At 47.1% G+C, this 21,799-nt stretch overlaps 1 protein-coding gene and 1 long non-coding RNA gene across 2 annotated transcripts in view; both read left to right on the top strand.

The window, feature by feature from the left end:
• LOC143001716 (uncharacterized) overlaps positions 1 to 557 on the top strand; it is a 38,699-nt gene extending 38,142 nt beyond the window's left edge. The window contains exon 3 of the long non-coding RNA XR_012963717.1: positions 407 to 557. This is a non-coding gene — a long non-coding RNA (uncharacterized LOC143001716). The remainder of the gene's footprint in view (positions 1 to 406) is intronic.
• Positions 558 to 6,617: 6,060 nt separating this feature from the next.
• Positions 6,618 to 21,799, top strand: part of LOC143001890 (protocadherin-15-like) — a 60,307-nt gene continuing 45,125 nt past the window's right edge. The window contains 8 exon segments of the mRNA XM_076151732.1: positions 6,618 to 6,705; positions 7,524 to 7,589; positions 11,387 to 11,547; positions 11,904 to 12,059; positions 13,838 to 13,957; positions 14,959 to 15,069; positions 16,279 to 16,449; positions 20,431 to 20,539. Of these exon segments, the coding sequence (XP_076007847.1) occupies positions 6,618 to 6,705; positions 7,524 to 7,589; positions 11,387 to 11,547; positions 11,904 to 12,059; positions 13,838 to 13,957; positions 14,959 to 15,069; positions 16,279 to 16,449; positions 20,431 to 20,539 (982 nt within the window).

Consider the following 21,799-nt stretch of genomic DNA (forward strand, 5'->3'; position numbering starts at 1 on the left):
GAGAGGCCGCGATTAGATCAAAGACTTGAGGATTCCGTGTAACAGCCATGAAGCTGAGTCTGTTACGGCTGAACCACAGTGCAGAGAGTTCATGGTGTTTACTTCCAAAAACGTGCAGCTCAGGTACATCGAACTCTGAGAATGCCACAGTGGTCAGATGTTGTAGTCTTGAGTGTGTTGATCCCTGCGTCTACATCGCCTTATACTCAAAGTCGGTGCTCCTGCGGTGTAGAGTGACAAAGTAAGTAGGTGGAAAGTGCAGCACTTGACATTTTTAGATGTGAGCCGAACCAAAGGCCTTTAAATGCGTAACGGAGGGTTCGGGTGCAGAACACAAACAGCCGAGGATGAGGTGAGCAATCGTGGCTGACTTGTATTTATCCGTCTCTCCTCCTTCTCCCCGCAGGCGGATGCTCGGTGAAGCGTGGTGGTGAAGATGGCTGGAATGCGCTTAACGGGGCCTTTGTCACGCCGCCGAGTCAAATGGCTGCGTGCGACAGGAGCCAGAGTCCTTCATCTGCTGCTGCTGCTGCTATCAACCTGTCTGGGCCAAGACACAGACGGTAAGGTGCTGCTCTCACTCCCATCTCCTCATCTGTCTCGTCTCTGTCCCGTCCTCCGCCGCCCCTTTCTGTCCACTTCTCCTACTTATGATGTATTATTGGACCTAAACAGCCTGATTGCTGTCAAAAACAAGTCACAACCCGTCACGTTTTCTGTTCCATTCACATTTTCCTGACCTGGCAGATCGCCTTCAACGATTTAACCCCGGAGTCACGTTTAAGCTGAAGGTAAAGTGGAGAATGAAGTCGTCACCGAGAGACGAAGCTCTGCCTCATGTTCACCGCCGATTCTCCGCTCCGACTGTCAGAATATTAATGTTCCAGTTAACCCTTAGTCCTTGAGATTTATCTGCTTGGCATTTAGCTGACAGGGACTTGAGCCAAAGGTCTGCTTGTGTGTGTAGGTCTGTGTGTGTGCGCTCTCTCTTAGCCTGGAGAAAGCACCCCCCCCCCCCCCCCCCCCCCACCACCACCAATGAAGTCATACATTTCGCACATTTCCCCCTAATTCACTCCCTCTCTGCCGCCATCGTCCTCATTAGGTCACTCTATTCTTTTTATATTCTTTTTTTATTCTTGCGCGCATAGCAAGAATAGTACGTTTTAACGAGCCCGGGTTTCAGCATGACGGACAATAGTTTACTCCGTCTTGGGGCCTTGTGACATGAGCACTGCTGCTGAGTCTAGGGACGAGTGTGTGGATCCGTTTGAGGCCCCGAGTTAGGAAACTATATTGACTCCTTTTCTTTAGGTGGGAAGGGGGGAGTGACAAGTAGTTCCAGTGTATTTAAATGAGCCTGGGCGGTGGGATGAGGGTCCAAACTGGCTTAAACATTGGGTTGTATAGGTTCTGATCCCTTCTCCCTGTGGTAATACAGGTGGAGGTCATTTGTCTGGAAACGAGCACCTAAGCGAGACTAATTGTGACATTTACGCCCCTAATGTCTGCCGCTCGCTTGCGTTCCGCCAGGCAGATTTATGGCGGATTGTATCTGCGCGTCAGTATCTGGGTGGAGTCGGAGGTTTCAAGGTGATTGTAGTATTTATTACAGCGCTCCCTCCGTTTACTCCGGAGTGAAGCCTCTCTCTCCCCTCTTTCTCTCGCCGTCATCTCTCCTAGAACTTCCTCCCTCCGTCGCTCACTCCATCTTTTCTTCCCATAATGGTGGTATTCTAACTGCACACACACACACACACACACACACACACACACACACACACACACACACACACACACACACACACACACACACACCTGTTGGAAAGCACTTTGGATTCTGCATTTGCTGACCAGGAGCGGAGCAGTAAGGCCACGTGTTGGACGGGTGTTAATGTATTTCCACCATGCGTCCCCAGAACAACTCCTTTCTGATTACAACCACTACTGCTGTCAGCTCTGCTCAACCCCAAACTGGCTGGGAACAGACCTGACATACTGAGAGAGAGAGAGAGGGAGAGAGAGAGAACGGGGAGAGAGAGAGGGAGAGAGAGAGAGAGAGGGGCCAGGATAACTGATAAGGCATCACAGTGACAAAGTGGTGATCCCTACAGCTGTGTGTGTGTGTGTGTGTGTGTGTGTGTGTGTGTGTGTGTGTGTGTGTGTGTGTGTGTGTGTGTGTGTGTGTGTGTGTGTGTGTGTGTGTGTGTGTGTGTGTGTGTGTGCGTGCGTGCGTGCGTGCGTGCGTGCGTGCGTGCGTGCGTGCGTGCGTGCGTGCGTGCGTGCGCGAGCGGGGTTCACAATCCATTTTCTCCAGAGACACATCAATCTAACACAAGGTCACAGCCGCTCCCCTCGCTTTCTCCATCTCCTCTCCTCCACCACCGGGCCCTCCGTCCTTCCTCGTCCTCCTTCAGACCATCTCCTTCTCCTCCCCTCTTCCAATTTTGTCCTCTTCCGTTCCCTCGAAGGGGAGAGAGGAAGGATGGATGGATGGACGGACGGGCGGGGAGCGGGTGATGGATGGAGTGTGTGTGTCCGGCCAGGCAGAGAAAGAGGGATTGGACCCAAGGGAGCGCTGCGGATTGGTGTGCCTGCTGATGGAAGCTTAAAAAAGGACACGACACGGGAGAAGTTTACAGAAAACACTCTTGCCCTTCTTTTTTTCCTCTCCTCTACAATTTTACAACCATTCATCACTCAACCCAGACTTGTTTGAAAGATTCCCAAGCATATTTTAAGAGTTCCATTCTGTCAGTCAGCTCTTCTGCAGCTCAAGGATAAGTCAACGTATTGGTACGTGGGCTGAAATGCATTTAGTGTAGTTAATGAAACTCGCCGCCTCGTCTTTGTCTTGGTGTTTTCAATTCTTGGTTTTAATGTTCCTTTCATTAAGTAAATCATCTCAAAATGGCTCCTCGCTTATTAATTACTCCGCATCAAAGAGACCCAGTGTGTGCGTTAATTACACAGTTTAGTTTCTGTGGGTTTTGTTGTGGGTTTTAAACGGGGGTACGTGATCTGTTTAGTTATTCCTCCTCTATTTTATAGTGTTATAGGGAAGGAAGTGCAGTTTATGTTGAAGATTGTGAAAAATCTAAACTGTTGGATAATCGGAAGAGAGCGTTTGCTTGTCCTCACTCAGGGTGCACAGCAATGCTACAGGAGGATTATTGTCTTCTCATCGTCTTGGGTGTTTAGGATAAAGTAACGTCGTCTCTCTCACACTAGGATGGTGACTCACAGTGTGGTTAAAGTGATACGCCGATGATGTCACAGAATTCAGGATATCAACAGAGGTCACGTGAAAACGTAGAAGTGTTTGAGTGCTTAATGTGTTTCCTCTCCACATTTCCTCTGTTTATATTTTCTGTGATATGGAATTCAATCGTATACAAGCCATAGCACATCAAAGGTTTAGTCCATGTCTCTCACACTGAACGTGACTCATGCTGTGTGAAGTGAGTCAGTCCACCTATTCAGTGGGTGATGAACACACACGCATACACACAAGGTGCGTAGTCCAGGTGCTGTGTTGTGCTGAGTCACGCTTTCAGTATGTATATTTTATGGTAACTCTAGTGTGTGTGTGTGTTTGTGTTTGCACATAGAGGTGAGAGACTTAATTGCGAGATAATGGAAGTGAATTGTGTTGCGAAGAAACTGTTCCTAATGAACGTGACTGTGTGTTTGTGTGTTCGTGGTGACCGTCGCTAAGCTGCACATCGTGTTTGTACCCAACAGCATTAGCTGTTTTCTGTCTGTCTGGCCTCGTAGCTAATAAGTCACTGCACTCACATCTCCCTCTCTCTCCCTCTCTATTCCTGTCTCTCTCTCTCTCTCCCCTCTCTCTCTCCCCCCCCCTCTTCTCTCTATCTTTCATTCTCTCTCTCTCTCTTCCCCCCTCTCTCTCTCTCTCCCTCTCTCTCTCTCTCTCTTGTCCTCAGAGAGGACTTTCTCGACCTCCCTTGGCAGCCTCCCATACCTGCTCACTCAGCCGGCCAAATTCAGACAGACAGAATTTGAATAGTAAATAAAGCAGATATTGATGGAAACACTCCAGGTTTAAATTAAAGGGCGTTAGAGGGATGATGAATCTGACACCGGGCGACTTTCTCCACCGACTCTCTGTCACACTTCCTCCTTTTATGTGCAGAGCAAACTCAGGACACCTCTCGCTCTGGTGGATCTTTTCATCTGCATGAAGGAAAGGCGCATTAGATGAATGTATTCCTTTTCCAATGTACTTTCTGGAGTCATTTCTGTGATTAGATTTAGCCGCAATTGTGGAAGTGGTGAGGAGAAGTGTGTGTGTGTGTGTTCTTCCAGGGAGATGAGCGCGAGTGCCCGAGCACATACAAATGAGGGAACAAATGCTCAAGTAAACTTTTAAGTGAGCGTATAAGTGTATACTTAATGATGTTAAGTACATGAATAGTGGGCAACAAGAGGACACTAAGTGTACTACACCAGCACTTTTATCTCAGGAACGAGTGCAGACTAATGATGAAATATGCTAATGACCTCTCACAAAGGGAGAGGATTTGCATTCCTTTCTCCAAAGTGAAATATTCATCTTTACCGAAGTTTATACTACAAAATAACACTTCAATCACCTCCGAGTCCTGCCACATTTACTCGTGATGGAGAGGGAGGGTGTTTAGCGTTGCCGATCAATTGCGCGGTACTCAAATTTAAAGAGGTGTAGCTCACTGCATTTTGATATCTCATCGTGTTTGTCTGTCACTTTACATTACCACCCAGTCTGTTTCTACCGTTTCATCCCATTTGCTTTTCATAATTTAAAAGGGCGGGGGGAGAGGTAGAGACTGACAGGTAGTGCGTGGGAGGCAGAGGAAAACACAGAGAGAGAGAGAGAGGGAGAGGGAGAGAGGGGGACTACAGGGCACAAATGGCTGCTTAGTAATAGATGAGGGGCATCAACTTACACTGAAGGATAAAAAGGTATTCAGGCAGGAGAGACACATCCGTCATCTGCTGTTCCCACACACACACACACACACACACACACACACACACAGTAGCTTGGTTGTGTGTGATGTAACTAGTGTCTCTTGCTCCATAACTCACGCATCTTCTGCATTACTAACCTGAGCTGCACCCTTAAACCAGGTCAAAGGATTATAAGGACAATTGACAAGTTTACACACACTCACCGTTTGAACCTCTCCGTGTCTCACCTGACGTCATGTCTTCCCTATTTTCTCTTCAGTTTGACGCTGAGCTTACACACGTTCACAGCGTTTTATTTGAAGAGAAACAGCTGCATTCTCCCGCTTTGGAAATGGAGCGACGAAGCCGAATCGTGCAGTAAAAGGCAGGAAAGCAGTGAGTTAACAGCTGCTAGAGGCTTTGCAGAGCTGCCAGTCAGGTCACATCGCTCTGAGATACACCGCCCTGCAACCGTATAAATTCATTGCATGTCATCGTAATTTGGGTTAGACTGTAAAATATGAAGTTTGACGCGTGTCAAGTTGGCAATGAGCGGCTGGTGAATCATAGCAAAATGAGAATCGGGTAAAAAAAACAAACAATGCCTGCAGAAGTGAGTCGTTAACTCTTCCTCCATCTGTGCCCGGTTTATAGACGCCGGATGTCCCGGGATTTTTTTGGGTGGTGAATTTGTGATATTGTCCAAATTTGATGGCGGTTTTGGAGATTTTCCCTCAATCGTTAATGTCCGTCTGCTTTCGGCCCGAATCCTGCACTGACAATTGGCCGCTAGAAGTTTTGGAGCGCTGTTGTTGACCCTGTCACATTACACATTATTATTATTATTATTATACAAAATGTCGATGCTGTTCTGGGTGCAGTGTCTTATATCTATCCCATCTGGGCTCGGAAGGTCTTCGGATTCGTCCAGTAAGAGTGGGAGAACGTTGCCTAGCAGGGAGAGGAACACCTGAGAATTCAGCATAAAATGGATGAAAAGGTTGTCACACCTTCGTTTCCTCTATTAAAACATGTCTCACAGCTTTGATGTAAGCAACAAGTGTCTCTCTGCAGTATGTAATGTTTTATTCTATATGTCCAACGTTTGCTCCTGTTGCTAGACACAACAAAACAACGCCGAGCTGGAAGGGAAAGAGAGAGAGAGCAGAGAGAGAGGCGATTTTGTTCTATAAAGTCTATTTTCTCTGTGAACTGATATCCGTCTCCTGTCTCCCCCGTGGGAATTCTCCTCCTCAGCGTCTCTCCAGAGCTGTGCAGCAGCGTTGCTCCATCTGGAGTCACGTGGGTGTTCTTGTGTTACCCCGGCGCCCTCGCTAGGAACAGAAGAATAAGGTGGCGGTGGTGTGTGTGTGTGTGTGTGTGTGTGTGTGTGTGTGTGTGTGTGTGTGTGTGTGTGTGTGGGGGGGGGGGGTTGATTGACGGCGCCTTCTTTTTCTCCTCCACATTTTAAACTCACACAGCTTCGGATTCAAACCCTCCAGATGAGCTCCCGTTCATGATGTCAATGCTGTCTTCTTTTATCTCCCTTGCTGTACCCGTTCACACACTTTCACCCCACAAAGCATTAAACCCGCTTCACACACACACACATGAGCCCCTCATCTCTCTCCTGCTCTTGTATCTCTCACAATGTTTCATTCACAATGTTTTTGCTTCCTCCTCTCCTTTCCCCGCCTCCTCCTCTTCCTCCCTCCTTCCTCGGCCGTGCGGACGCAGATTGGCAGTACGACGGTAAGCACTGCCTCTTCTCCCCCCCCCCCCCCCCCGTTTAGCCGTGTGTGTTTGGTGGCCGTGTCGTCTTATTAACCCCCGGTAACCTTGCAGGGGGGGTGGTAGGGTAGGGGTTACATCCGCCGTTACCAATGGAAACGCAGCCTCTCCCTCCCTCCAGTCTGCGCCCGTCTCCTGCGCGCCCTCTTCCACCTTTTACTACCGCAGTCCATTCCATTTCTTTATGAGCCCTCTCCTCTTTTCTACATCTTTCCTTTCTGCTGCTGAAAGGAGGAATTATGTTAAAAGCCTCTGCTTACTCTTTGTCATTAGAGGTAGATTAGATCTGCCCCCATTGTGCAAGAATAATAAAGCTTATCCTTTATTCCTTTAAAGTCATTTTGTTTCCTCTTGTCTGGCCTTGGCGTCTTTGTTTCCCATTTTTCTACATGTTATTTTCATCAGTGTCTCATTTACCCCTCCTGCTCCTTCCCTCTGTGTTTCCTCCGCCTGATTGTTCACTGGCTTCCCTCTAACACTTTACACACTCAGTCATTTTCTCCACTCTTCCACAATTTCCACCTTCACTCTATTCAGTGCCTTGTCGTCTCCACCCCTCCCCGTATATTTACTCCGTGCAGCGCCGTCCAATTCCATTTCTTAAAAGGTGACGTGACGGCATGATTGCACCAGACGCTTATTTCTGGAGGAAATAAATCTCCTAAACAAACAAACTTTCCTTTTTCCTTTTTCTCATATTGATACAAAGTGACTCACCTGGTATAGCAGCAGGGTCATGTGATTATTAATGATATTTTTCTTCTATGTTTCCCCCACAGAGTGTAAACTCTCTCGATTGGGTCCTCCTGCCACTATCGTCGCCATAGATGAAGAGAGCCCCAACGGTAAAGTACCCCTCTATATTCACACTACACATTAAGGATCTGTTGGAAATGACTTCAAACAGACCCCCCGCCCCCGCCGCCATGCTCTCTGCGTGACAAACGGGACCCTCGTTAGCATTTCGGCCAAGATCTTGACCTAATGATCACAATTTACTTAAAACAAACACTGGGCGAGCGCGACCTTTCCAGCAGATGCTGACCGGCCTGGTGTGTAACCCGCATTAATATTCATGGGAGTGTGTGTGTGTGTGTGTGTGTGAGAGAGTGTGTCATATTTGGGGTCTGATCCATATCTGGGAGCTAAGCTGTTCACTGATTCAAAGTGGACTAAATCACTCTGTGTCTCTGCAGCAGCAGACAAAGAGGAAGAGCCGTGTGCATTTGTGTACATTTCAGTGGTCTGTCCTTGAACTGAAGTCGCCTCTGCGTGGCTTTGTCTAACTCTGCTGCAGTAGATAAAGAAATAGCTAAACAAATACATTACCCAAGAAAACCTTCACCCATCAAAGCTAACAATTTATTAGATCTACCGTACGTTCACTGAGTTTTCCCACACCTTTTTATATCTTAAAGACCAGAGACAATCTTCAGTACGTCTTAGTCTCCACATTTGGCTCAAACCGTTTAAGCCAATCTTACCTAATTAGCAGCTCCTGCCATTTAAGACTGCACAGAGAAATATAAACAAACACAGGCGCCAAAGATCTGCCTTGGGGTGTGTGTGTGTGTGTGTGTGTGTGTGTGTGTGTGCCTGTGCGTGTGCGTGTCTGTGTGTGTTTGTGTTTGAGCTGGTTTAGGCATGAACGTCATAGATGTTGAGCCCAGACGAGCTTATTGTGCAGGGTTGGAAATGAGATGAAGGCTAACAAACACAAGTGAGAGACCATCAGCATGACTCTTGACTATAACTATGGACCGGAAGTTTAGTGAAGCCAAAACTCACCCTGTTTTAACTCAGTGTGCCCAGTGGTGCTGCAGCAAGGGAGAGTAGAAGTGGATTCATGTGACTTTTGCACCTTTTGAACGCTTTCAAAATAGAGCCCCAAGGAACTAAGGACATATATCTATCTCCCCCCCCCACACACACACACACACACACACACGCGCACCGCTTGTGTGAGATGTCATCTAGCAATCAAGCTGTAGCAACAACAGTGTGCATCATCCTGTGCCTTTGTGTGTCTCAGTGTGATGTGTATGGCTCAAGGGCACCTCGGGGTGATTGTTGAACTCTGGGAAACTGTTCTTCATTCTCATGCTTTGATTTCTATTCTCTTGTGACTGATACCACTTCACTCCCGAACAGGACAGCTCCATTTCTGCTCATGTCACACTGATACGTGCCGTACTTGTCGTAGCTTTTAATGCGCTTCGTGTGTGTGTGTGTGGGGGGGGGGGGGGGATCAGAGCTGAGTTAGAAAGATTTTTTGTGTGTAAATAGCAAATCCCAGAATTAAGAACCTCTTAATATCATTTGTATTCATAAAGCAATACGGTTTCTATTACAATTCTGTTATCTAGTTAATGGCAGTGTGTGAATGTTTGTGTGTGTGTGTGTGTGTGTTCCTGTTTGTACTGTAATTTTCCTCGCGGCGTTATTGAAGAATAGCTTGATGCTGGAATGATTTTCATGCATAATGCCGGGTGTTGCTCTGTGGAGACGGAAGAACAGAAGGTTTGTTAAAGTCAACATTATTATATACATTATTATCATTGGGTAATACAGCAGGGAGTGTGTGGGCCAGCCTGCAGGCTTTGGGTTGCCGGATCCGCCACCATGAGTGTGTTGGGATAATATATAGAACGCAGCTATAGGTGGTGGTGGAAGTCCTAGTGGGCCAGGTCTGAGATTCGGAGGTCGGAGGTCGCCGCCGAGCCGCGCGTGACCGATGTGATGATTGCCTTTTATACCTGGCTGAGCTGCGTCGGCATTAACATTCAGATAAAAGCTGGCGTCCTGTCAGAGGGAAAATCCATGTGTCCTCCGTCCCTGCGCCTTGGTTTCCTCTTCCTCCTCTTTTGTTCTCCTCTTCTATGCTTCTCTCCATTCTGACGTTCTTTGTCGGCCCCCAACGTTCTCCCCTCCATTTCCTCCCTCTCTCCCATTTCTCTAATTGCTTTTTATCTGCGCTTCTTTTCCATCTATTCTATCTTAGACACACACACACACACACACACACACACACACACTCGCCTCCCCATGGCTGTTCTGCCTGTATGCTTTAATGCGAGGGTCAATTTAATCAGGTGCTGCTGAGTACAGTGTTCAGTCACTCATATAAAGTGAGGTCGCTGTGAAAAGAAGCCATTTATATTATATGGTCTGTGGAATTAAATTAGTTACAGTTGCACTAAGTGTGGGAGCGATCTGTCTTCTTCTTCTGCTGTACTTTTCTGGTAGTTTCCTATGAGAGGGAAGAAGGCGGGGCTACGCGACGGATGTCCTGACAAATGACATTTTCTCTCCCGTTTCTCATATAAAGAAGCGGTTTCATTAAATCCCCCCTCCTGTTTATTTAACATCAGCAAATCACAGCGCGGCATTTGACACCGTTTCCATGGTAGCGCAGAAGGCCGTGACCCAATTTGAAGTCTGGCAGATCAGATATGAGATCGTTCGGAGAGTGTGCGTGTGTGTGTGTGTGTGTGTGTGTGTCCATAGATAGAAAGTTGGATCATCCACATACCCAGACACACACACACACACACACACACACACACACACACACACACACACACACACACACACACACTGACATACACACACATGCATGCACACTCCTTCTGTAGGTTTATTAGCTGACAGTGCAGACTGGGACGGGCTGCAGTCATGCATTACAACAAAAGTGTGTGCGTGTGTGTGTGTCTCAGTATGCAGGTGTGCCAGTCTAAGCGTGCCTGCTGGCATCTGTTAAAGGGCAGATGCCAAGTGGACTTAGTTTAATTCCTGGTCTCTCCGCCCTCTGTAAACTAATCCTGGACCACGGGAAATGCATTCAAACACAAAGACATACACACACACACACACAGCTGCCCACCTGCTGTATCAGGATTGCCGCATCCATACTGTGTGTGTCATCTAAATGGATAATCCAAAGCCCCAATTGTCTTATTCCTCTTTCCCTCTGAAACGTTCCACTTCTGCTTTTGTGTCTAAACGCGTGTCGTCGTCGCTCCGTTTCGCTGGTTTATTCCCGACATTAGCAAATAGCTGAGTGCTGCCGAGCGCCAAAACACGAGACCTACAATTACGGCGTCGCCTCACTGCCCGTGGGTTACCGCTTTAAACGAATAGCTCCGTTTCCCATCTGCACCGTCTCGTCTGTCTCACTCAAATGTTTATTTTTAATTACTTCTCAGATTGGTCTTGGCGGGCAGAAGCGTCGTCGCCATTAGAACATCTGCTGCGTCGTTTCCAATGTTCTCTTCTATGGACGGCCGCCAGCCATCTTTGTCTCTTTGACTTTAGTATGTAGACAGACGGATTGGACCCAACGTCCTGTCTATGTAATTCCATTTAACGTAATTCATCTATACGCTCTCTGTCCGTCTCTCTCTCCGTCTCCGTCTTTGACCTTGTCTGCACCCGACACGCCGCAATAATCATTTCCAGATATGTCATTAATTAAGAACGTGAAGGTCAGGTCTTGTAAGGACGACGCCTGTCTCTGTCCTTTTCTCTAACTGGTAAATTGAAATGAGCCCGACCGAACCGTCCGTCTCCGTTTGATCTCGTTTGACTCTTTATTTCCCAGGATTCTCTCAATTATCTCATTTTCTGTCGTTTGCTTTCCCAGGAACGCTGCTGGTGGAGAATATGCAGATAAACGGCGTGGCACAGGGGCCCAATCGCACTATCGCTCTGTCGCTAAGGGACAACAAGGACTACTGGGTGATCCTGGACACCTCCAAGCAAGCCCTGTACCTCAACAGCACCGGCCGGGTTCTGGATCGAGATGTAGGACGACTTGCACGACTTCAACACTGATCCTGTTTACGTTCTGTTGTTTGTGTCTCTCGTCTACCTTCCCCACCTCCTGTGCTGCGTTTGGCTCCTCTTAACGGCAAATTGATAGAAATTGGAATCCCGGTGAAATCCAAATCTGGAGCGTCTGGCAACATTTTACCGCTGCTGTTTTTCAATTTACGATCTTTGATTTAAATCTTTCTTCCATCCGAGGTTTGGAAACGGGGCTGGAAGATTATTTTCTCAACATTTCCTCGACTAAGGCTCTATTTTTTCCTGTTGCATTCTAGAGATGAAACCAGCAGATTCTTAGTCTCCTTCTCTCCATCCCTCCTTCTCTCCTGCAGCCTCCCTCCTTCATTCAGTCCATCGTGGTCCAGGTGCAGTGCTACAACGAGCTGATAGGCACGGTGATTTTGCACGAGGTCCGCATCGTCGTGCGAGACCGGAACGACAACGTGCCGCAATTCCAGCAGCCGTGGTACTACGTCGCCGTCAGCGAGGTAAAAACACACACACACACCCCCACACACACACACTGACACCTTCTCTAAAGCCTCTAAAGCCTCCTGTGTGCTGGAGAGGAAAACATGACGGCTCTGCTGTCTGTCACGCTGGCAGCAACGGGACACGTGGGGTTTGCGAGCGCAGAGACTCTGGGAGGAAGCCGCTCTGTCAGGCCTTTTGTCAGCTGTTACTGTACAGAGGTGTAACCGTGCCGCTCTATCGGTCAGGCTTGGTGCTAACGGTGCCCGGCTCCAAGGCTGATAGACGCACCAGCTCGCCACCACAGGCAGGAAGGTATCATGCACTCAGGTTGAAGGGCAAGGAAAGAGGACTCATCAGCAGGTCCGCGGAAAGCATCTAAATGTGTTATTGTGAGGCTTCTGGAGTTGTGTTTAAGATGCCAATCTCCGGGCGTCAGCGTGTCCTCCAGAGTCTGGGGGAAACACAATTTAACGAGAAGACGCGCCGACTTCACACCGGACGAGGATTGTTGCAGCTGCTGCCAGCTCAGACCCTAGGCGGGCCTGGTGGAATGTCTCATTATGCTGTCTTCCACCCGCCTGTCCAACACAATCTGTCTTCTCACAGACTCCCCTGCTGGCCTCTCTCCTTTCTCTCCAGGTCTGTATCTTTCCCCCTTCTCTTTCTCTCTCTCCCTCTCTCTCTTCACTGCTCCCAGCTCCGCGTCCTCCTCTCCTCCCTCTGTCTCTCTCGCTCCATCTCTCCTTGTCTTTTCCCTCTCACTGCCTTTTTTCTCTCCCTCCCCGCCGTCTCTCATTACCTTCACTGGCATTATTCCCTCCATTCACCTCCGCGGCTAAAGAGACGTGTCGTTAAAAAACCAAAACAAAGAGCCTCTAAAATATGATTTCTTTGCCAGGTCAAGGCAAGTGAGGACAGTTTGCTTATGATAATTTAGAAAATGTGAATAATCTTAGTCAGAATGGGGGCAATATTTCCAAACCAGCAGCAGATTTATTCAGATGTGAGTGTGCGACTGCTTATTAGTCAGACAGCTATCGTCTAATTCCGTCCCGCCGACCCCAGAACTCCGACGCATACAATTATGGGAATATACAGAGACCCATTCAAGGCATCCTCAAACTTTGCCTGCACTAAATTAGCTTTTACACGTCGTCCCTCCTGCGGCACGAAAATCACGAGACGCCGTCAGAGTGTTTTTTGTTTAATCAGACTTTATTATTATTTTGTTTTTAATTTACCCTCCCCGTATCTCTGCGGGACAGATGGAGAGACAGGCAGGCCCGTGCTCCCTCTGTGCGCGTTCTCCTCTTCTTCCTCCCGCGCAAATGAGCAGCTTGCCGAGCGCTAAGCGTTTCTTAAAACAAGCGTCATTCTTCCCGTCTCAAGGTCCATTGAATCGCAATCACCCCATGTCGCTTTGTGTTTGTTTGTTGGCTCAGACGGCAGCCGCGGGGGTGTCGGGCTGTTTTGCCTGATCAGATACGTGTCAGTCTGCTATCAGCCCCAAGTTTAAATTTCGCTTACGCGGTTAAAAAAGTGAGAATTAGAGACAGAAATGAATGATTTAACTCCGCCTATGTGACACGTATTCTCTAAAGACGTGTTTCAGCACTTTACCGAGGCTATGACATAAGAAATGGAACCATGGGACGATAGGGAAATAGGCCAATATATGATTGTGATGCATATTCACAGGATCCAGCCTTGTGCTGTTATGCTGAAGTGTACGATTGTGTTTGTGTATGTGTGTGTTTGCACGAGTGAAGACGAAGATGCTTCTGTTTTCCAGCTGACGCCCGTAGGAACTACCATTTTCTCCGGTTTCTGGGGGAACAACGGGGCGACGGACATAGACGACGGGCCCAACGGACAGATAGAATACACCATCCAGTACAACCCCAGTGACCCGGTAGGTGATCCACACACTGAGGGGGTCGGTAACGTTACACACACTAGATGTAGCGTAGAGGTGATTATTGTTGTTATTGGGCTCAGAGACAGAAACTCCTGTTTTATATAAATGATCAAAAACAAACCTGGCCTCGGGAACAGATGGGCCGTTAGATAACTCTGGACATACATCGTTTGAAGATTGACTTAATTATTGATGAAGTGTGTCTCATTTACATTTTTGATAAGATCAGACGTGGCACACTTCCTGTTTAATCTGTTTAATCTCGTCCTCTCTGTTTACTTCAGCGGGATGAATCCTTGTAAAAATCTAAATCTCGTCTTCATTTTTGCTCTTCTTCCCGCCTCGTTCCTCACTTTCGACTCCCCCTCCCATCCCCCGCTCATCATCCACCGCCTCCAGCCCCAGACAACGCTCCTCCCTTCAGCATGATATTAAAGTCGTACTTTAGCACTCACGCTGCCGTGGCTCTTACTCCTGCTTGTATTTGAGTTAAAGCCGGGATTCTCAGAGTAAACAACAACATTTCCTCCTTCCTCAGCAATACATATCGAGTGCGTTCATTCCTATAACCTCCATAAAACATTTGAACGTTTGTCTGGGATGGCTTGCCTTCCTCTGGTCTGCGCTGTGAACACACATTAACACGCAGCGCATGCAGCTGCAGTATGGATCACTTCAGCGCTGCGAGCACGCCGGCAAAGCAGGAGACACAATCAATATAAAGGGCCTGTTGGTTTAAATGAAGCTCTACGGCGCCATTAGCAGTCCTAATGTCCACAGGGGGACTTTAAACTTCCTCCAATTAAAACTCTTAGCCGATATCTTATCTCTCTTTGTGTTTTGTGGATGAGAATGACACAAAAACAACGACACGAGCTGAAGTCTTCCAAAGCACCTAAGAAGGTTAAGAGTACTAGTTACAGGTGTGGTGTATGTTCCATATGTGAGGTAGTCAGTATTGGGTGTACTAATGTGTGTGTTTGTGTGTATTTCAGACGGCCAACCGAACCTTCGACATCCCCCTGACGCTGTTTGGATCAGTGGTTCTCAGAGAAAGACTCAACTATGAGGAGATCACCCGCTACCTGGTCATCATACAAGCCAACGTAAGAGCCGTGTGTGTGTGTGTGTGTGTGTGTGTTATGCTGTTGATGATGAATGACTTTGTTAATAGAATTGTTGACGTTCTATTGTTCCTCTGCTCTTTCTAACACACGGCTGATTCTCGCACTTTGATGGACATTCTATTGGGACTTTATGGCTTAACTTCCTGATTATGCCGTTGCGATGTTTGTTACGACAGGAAAACTTTGCTTATAGCAGCTTTTCTTGGCACATATTCATTTGTCTCAAGGCTCATTTACCCTAAAAGCTTTTATTAAAAGCCAACATCAAGATTAATGTGTTTCTGACTGCTTGAAAGCTCCAACATGCTCATTGTTCATCTGAATGCAATATTAACAGCCTTACAGCGGCTGTCAAACTGCCGCGTATTAATTTTCAGAAAAGGACTCAGAGTTCAAGCGGAAGCGCAGCAAACGGAAACCGCAAATTGGAAGTGTCAGGTGTCGTCAGGAGATCGTTGACCTTTTTCAACACGATTTGCAAGAGGAAATTCAAGAGAAATTGATTCTAAGCGTACGTCAGGAACAGATTAAGTTGTTAAGTTGGTAACAACATAACATAAATTCAGGGCCACGGAATTTCAAACAGCTCCAAAGAAGCTCAGCCCGTTTTGCTGTGAACATCTGAGCGTCAGCGCTTCTCCAGCCGCCGCTCTAAGACGTCTTCAAGGCCGATCCATTTTTATATTGTGTGAGCGTGAAGGTGGTTCTCTGAATCGTGAGACCCTGGCACAATAAAAATCACCTGCGTGCGTCACCGAGGGCTCTGGATGCCAACACACTCTCCTCAGAATGTCTCGCACCTTCTGCCATCTTCAAAAACACTGTTATGGTTTTCACAGCCTGGATGCTTTCAATGAAGGTCAGCCGCTTGATATTTTTCAGCTCGACTCGCTTTATTAGCTGCTGTATAATATGGAAATGTGAGTGAAATACAGTAAAGCACCAGTGGAACAGGAGGACGACTGGAGAGTTCTCTCTTTTTCATTCACTGAGCACAGTTAGAGGAGCATTTGTACTACGTTATAAATGCATTAGGAACCTGTTAAGCCTCTTGATGTGATTAGGGATGGACGTACAGATGGTTCAATGCTGAAAGCTTCATCTAGCGGCTCTGTATCATCTTAAATTCAAGGGAGAGCTCTCACCCTGAAGTCAAATCTGTGTGTGTGTGTCCACGTATGTGTGTAGGATCGAGCCCCGTACCCCAGCGAGCGCCTCACAGCCACCACCACGCTAACCGTGGACGTGCTGGACGGCGACGACTTGGGTCCCATGTTCCTCCCGTGTACGCCTGTGGGGAAGATGCGTGACTGCCGGCCCATCACGTATCGGGCCAACGTGCTGGAGCTCACGGATACGGTAAGTTTGTGCGACTGGACGGAGGACGTGTGTGTGTGATTATGTGTATTGCGTCAGCCTATGAGCTTGGCTGTCTTTGACTTTATCAGTTTACACTCTGACGTTTGTCATTTCCATCTATTTTCATTTTGTTTCATTGCAAAGTGCCTAAACAGAACAAAGTGGACGAATTCCCTCTATTGCTTTTTGCTGTGATTGTTGCGTCTAGTGTGTAAATGAAGCAGCTGTTGCACATACATTACCATAATCGGCTCAACAAATAAGAGCAGCTGCAAATGTGAGCAAGTTGTTGGAGGAGCAACATAGTTTCCACTCCTGACAGTCTCAGAACCATCACAATGGATGAATCTGTGTGTTTATAGATAGAATTGAGATAGAATGAGTCTACCAGTCTGTTTCTAACTGTGTGGACACGAGGAGGGGAAATTAGAACTTGATATGGATATGATATTGCCATTTAAGACACAGAATTTTTTAAGTTTTGGGTGACTTAGTTCTTCCATTAGTGCAGAACTTTAGGTCGGGCCGCGGCTTCTGTTGTAGATTATTCTGTTAGCTTTGTGACAGGCCATAGTGTGAATCTCTCTGGGTATTAACTGTTATTTATCTGTGAGCAAACACTGCAACGCCACGCTACATATTTCTGCTTACGCGGCTGTAAACATCATTTTGCATTTGTATCCCAGGCACTTAGCTTCCTCGCTTATCCACAGCCATTTACAAATACTTAACTTACAATCGCACAGGCAACGTTACTGCAGGCAAACTCCTCACCTGGCAACGGAAAGTTTCTTCCTTTTTCTGTCTTTCTCTCTTCTGTCACACACACACACACACACACACACACATACATACACCTTGTCTTTGCTTCTAGCGAAAAGAAGGAGAAACACGGTGACGAACAACTTTACACCTAACGCTTTTGAGAACGAACAAATGCGCAAAGACAAGGACATGGCTTTACGATGGAGAGATAGCGGAGGAATGGATGGCGTTTGGTGGGTCTGGGGGGCGGGTTAAAGCCAGAGTCTGCTGGGAAGAAAGCGAGAGAGGACGGCGGAGGAAAAACAGCACACTCAACGCCGGAAAAACACAGGAGGTGATTTTGAAAACACATCTCAGAACACTGCAGAAAATCTAATGTAATCCAGCGCAGCAGCCCAGGAACGTTAATGCAACTCCATGGTGCCTTTAAGGACACAGTGGGTGGTGAAAATACACTGAACAGTATCTCTAATTATAATGTTCACCTGCATTTACAGACGTATTCGGTTATTAGCCATACAGCTTAATATAACGCCATCCAATTCAACACTTCCAACTTCCAACTTCAGACTCAGCTGGTAATGGTGTATTGAGTGCCTGCTGGGTCACTCGATACCAATCAGGTCTTTGTTGGCACAAGGGAGAAATTGGCATTCTGCCTGGTCAGAGGAGAAGCCGCACGATGTGGTGGTGCGTTTAATTTTTCTGTGACGCAATTGAAGTTGATGGAAACAGTGAGATTGAATTCCAGCACGAAAAGGTTGCGCTCATTGGTACGCATCATTGAAATAAGTGGTCTGTGTCTAACATAATTGTAAGAAAAGAGACTTCTGAATTAAATTGAGCTTGTCAGACTAATTTTGAACCATTTAACATTTTAATTAAATATATTAATCCACGCTCCTCTCATGTAAGCGAACCAGCACTCTCCCTTTTGATTGAAAGTCGACTTTGAAAGCGTCCCACATTACTCATTTGAGGTAATTGAATGCATCTTATAATATGAATAAAGGGTTCTAGTTCTAGATTGTTCCTCTATAACGGAGAAAAGGTTTCCATGGATTGAAGGCTCTGTGGATAGATGAATGGACGTGATCAGAGAGGTTAAGATGTAAAATGGATGGTGAGGATAGCCCAAGAGCTGCTGTTTGAGAAAGATCTGACAGCCGGGAGAGGAGAGGAGAGGAAAAAAGTGCAGAGTCGAGACATTATAATAGTTTGAGTCCTAATCATACTGATGAGGAACGACAGCCTCGGAGCCTTCAAGCCAACCAATCCACTCACTCACACACACACACATACAGACACGGGCACGCCAAGAATGTTTGTCATTTATACCGAAGAGTTGGCTGTCAGGCCATGTTCACACATCCACTTCACAAAACGCCGCCGCAACTCACTACTTTATAGCTGCGGGCAAGAATGGATTATTAAACAGCAAGTGAACAATTCTTCCCGAGACTTGACCGATCATGTAGTTTGTCATCTTGTCAGACTGGCAATTGATTGGCTACAGGCTGCATAAAGATGCACCGAGCTGCCAAAGTCCACAGCACTATGTCATATTTATCTCATTCAGCAGCTGCAAAAACACCCAACAGTACAACGACGCAGTACTGCAGTGCACGACAATGTAGAAGCGGTTACCCGTTACTTTTTTTATGGGTTTGGGAGAGCGCTGCGTCCCTGTTGCGTCAGGAGGAGCAGCTGGCTACGTCTCCCCCGTGTGGCTCCGCGGTAAAGACGCAAGGCACTAACGCTGCCAGGGTTTGATCGCCGCCGAGGCCGCAGAGAAACCATCAGCCAGAAAACACACACCTCCGTAGGGGACATGGGGGTTTAGTGTCCAATGCTGAGTCGGCACCTTTCATGGTGCTCCCGACCACTAGATGCCATCGTGATCAACCACCTTCATCCCTCCCCCCCCCCACTGGTCCACGTTTCAGCCATTACCTGTTGTCAGGTTTGCGTCACACTGATATTCCAGTCTTTGTTTGCCGGCCTCAACCTGCCCTTGTGTTGAGTTCACTCCCTTTGGTCTGCTGGATCGGATCTACGCACCTCTATGGCTTCAATAACCGCAAACAGAAATAGAAGAAGTATTTGTCAGTGAGGTTAAAGATGAGAATGTACACAAGGTCTTTTGTGCCAAGGTGAACACATTTCTTTGTATGAATAGATAGAACAGTTTCTGCTGCTGAGGTCAGAGCACAAAACTGCACTTTGTGTAAGTTTGTAAATAAAGACCCCAACTCTGACTGAACTGAACTGTGTGTGAAACATTCGCCTTGTATGTTCTTTAATTAAAAAAGCCACAGAGAGCTATTTTTCTTTACAATCAGCACCTTTTGTCGTCTATAAAAGGTTTCTACACGCTTTTCAGACATTTCATTTCCCTCCCAGCTGCAGCGATCTGGGAATATGTACGCAAAATAGGCCAAGCAGAACTGATTTGGTTACGACTCCTGCCTTGCTCTAGCGTGATTCGCGCGGGTGCCATTTCTTTTGATGTTTCCTGATTCTTTGTCGCCGTTAATCGCAGCTATTGTCGCGGCATCGTTTCACCATTTCACTCCCGGTGACCCCCGCCGTCTCTCCCAGACTCTTCCTGCCTTCCTTAGCCGCATTTACATCTCCCCCTGCTCCCTAATAGCCCTCAACTCCTGGCAGATTAATGTCTTTTCCATGTATTTACACTCCTCCTTCACTCCACTTCATTGCTCTCCGTTCCCATCTCTCTCCTCTCCTCTCCCTCCTCTCCCAGAGATATCGCTCTGTGATGGCTTGTAGATTTTTACTGCTGACAGGTGCGGTGGTAAAGGTTTCATCATAGTAGGCGTATGAGAGCGCTGTCATGTACAATATACACACAGTATATAGCTCTCTCTCTCTCTCTCTCTCTCTGTGTATGTGTGTGGGGGTGTATGTGCGCGCATGCAGCTGGGATTATTCGTACCCTTCTTTGTGCTTGACATTTGACTGCTGTAGGGATGGTAATATTGCATCCCACAGACATGCTCTTGGCTCCCATTGCTGTCTTTGTATTCCCCAGATCCTCAACACATCACAATGTACTGTACAGCATAGCACACACACACAACGCTGCACTGCACACAGAGCCACAACTAACAGTGTAGGCAGCTGTACCACCTCATACAGTAATGTTGTGTCAATCTAAGCACTAAACTTTAACGTTCTACCCGGTCGTGTCTCCAGACGAAGGTGAATCCCGTCAACGTGACTCCGCCCATTCAGGCCGTGGACCAAGACAGAAACATACAACCTCCGTCTGCCAGACCGGGCATCCTGTTCTCCTTCCTCATCGGTGAGTGAAGTTGAAGACTGTGATCGATATTATGACGTAATGGAACTTTTCTGAAAGACAAAGTAGATTAAATCCAGGTTCTTTATACCCAGTTTGTCCCATAGCAACCACAACATTAGCCTGTGTTGTGTTTACAAAGGAAATTGCGGAGGTGTTCTTCTGCTGAATAGAGTTTGTTTGTTTGGGGTTTGTCGTTCTCGGCGCAGCAGATGTTTAACTTAAGTCAAAGTCTAGACTCTGACAAAGGTATTAAGATTAAGAAAGAAAATTCAAGACACAATACAGGTCTCTAGGCAATGCAGAGACACTGGGACACTGTGTGTGTGGACGGACGCTGCTGTTTCGACAATTGGATTGTGCAACTAAGACTACAATGGGCCACTTTTGGGTGAGCTGAGTTATTAAACCTGATTCATTCCAAGTCCCAAAAACTGTAACTGTGGCATAGTGCTTCTTCAGACTATGTTCCTGAATTGACCTATTGTACTCCAAGGTCCTTTATTTGAAAAATGACACAGTGATGAAGAGTTTATAGAGCTTTAATAATAGAAAGCAGCACTCTGAGTTGGCCTTCATCACGCCAGCTTGGTTATTTCATCAAACTACATAAACACAAGAGAGAATACGTTTTCCAATTTGCTGCACAAACTTTCCCGACAGCAAACTGAACAAGTGCATCTGATGGAGAATGCCTGTGCACAGTCTGTGGCATATATTTTAAAAAAACAAAGGCGTGTTCTTTATTTTTACGATACCTGACACGTTGTGGACCGAGCGCTCAGTCCCGGGGGAACAGAGGATTTGTACTGAGAAGCAGAGAGGCAAACGGAGAACTGCCCATAACCACAAATACAGCTGGAATCCTGCTGTGTGGGAATGCAGCATCCCAATGGGAGCAAATGAAGTCAGTAGAGGCGGCGAAGACGGGGGACACACGCACACAGAGGGATCGCACACTTGAGAAATGTCCATGATGCTCATGTGGCCTGCTCCTCTTACCAGCATTTGATTTCCCCACTGAGCAATGCAGCTTTGTGTGTGCGTGTGTGTGTGTGTGTCTGGTGTGTGTGTGTGTGTGTGTGTGTGATGGGAAGCATCCCCCACCTGTGGAGAGCTGAGATGAGAAAGCTGGGAGCATCAACCGTGTCTTTCTCTGTCTCTGTCCGTCATTCTCTGTCGTCCATTAGACTAACAGACATTGATTGTTAAACCAATTATTGGCATCTGTCTTTCTCTCTCTCTCTCTCTCTCTCTCTCTCG

This window comes from Genypterus blacodes, unplaced genomic scaffold (assembly GCF_046128005.1).
Source record: "Genypterus blacodes isolate CSIRO-AG114 ecotype Tasmania unplaced genomic scaffold, CSIRO-AGI_Gbla_v1 ptg000055l_1, whole genome shotgun sequence".
NCBI lineage: Eukaryota > Metazoa > Chordata > Actinopteri > Ophidiiformes > Ophidiidae > Genypterus > Genypterus blacodes.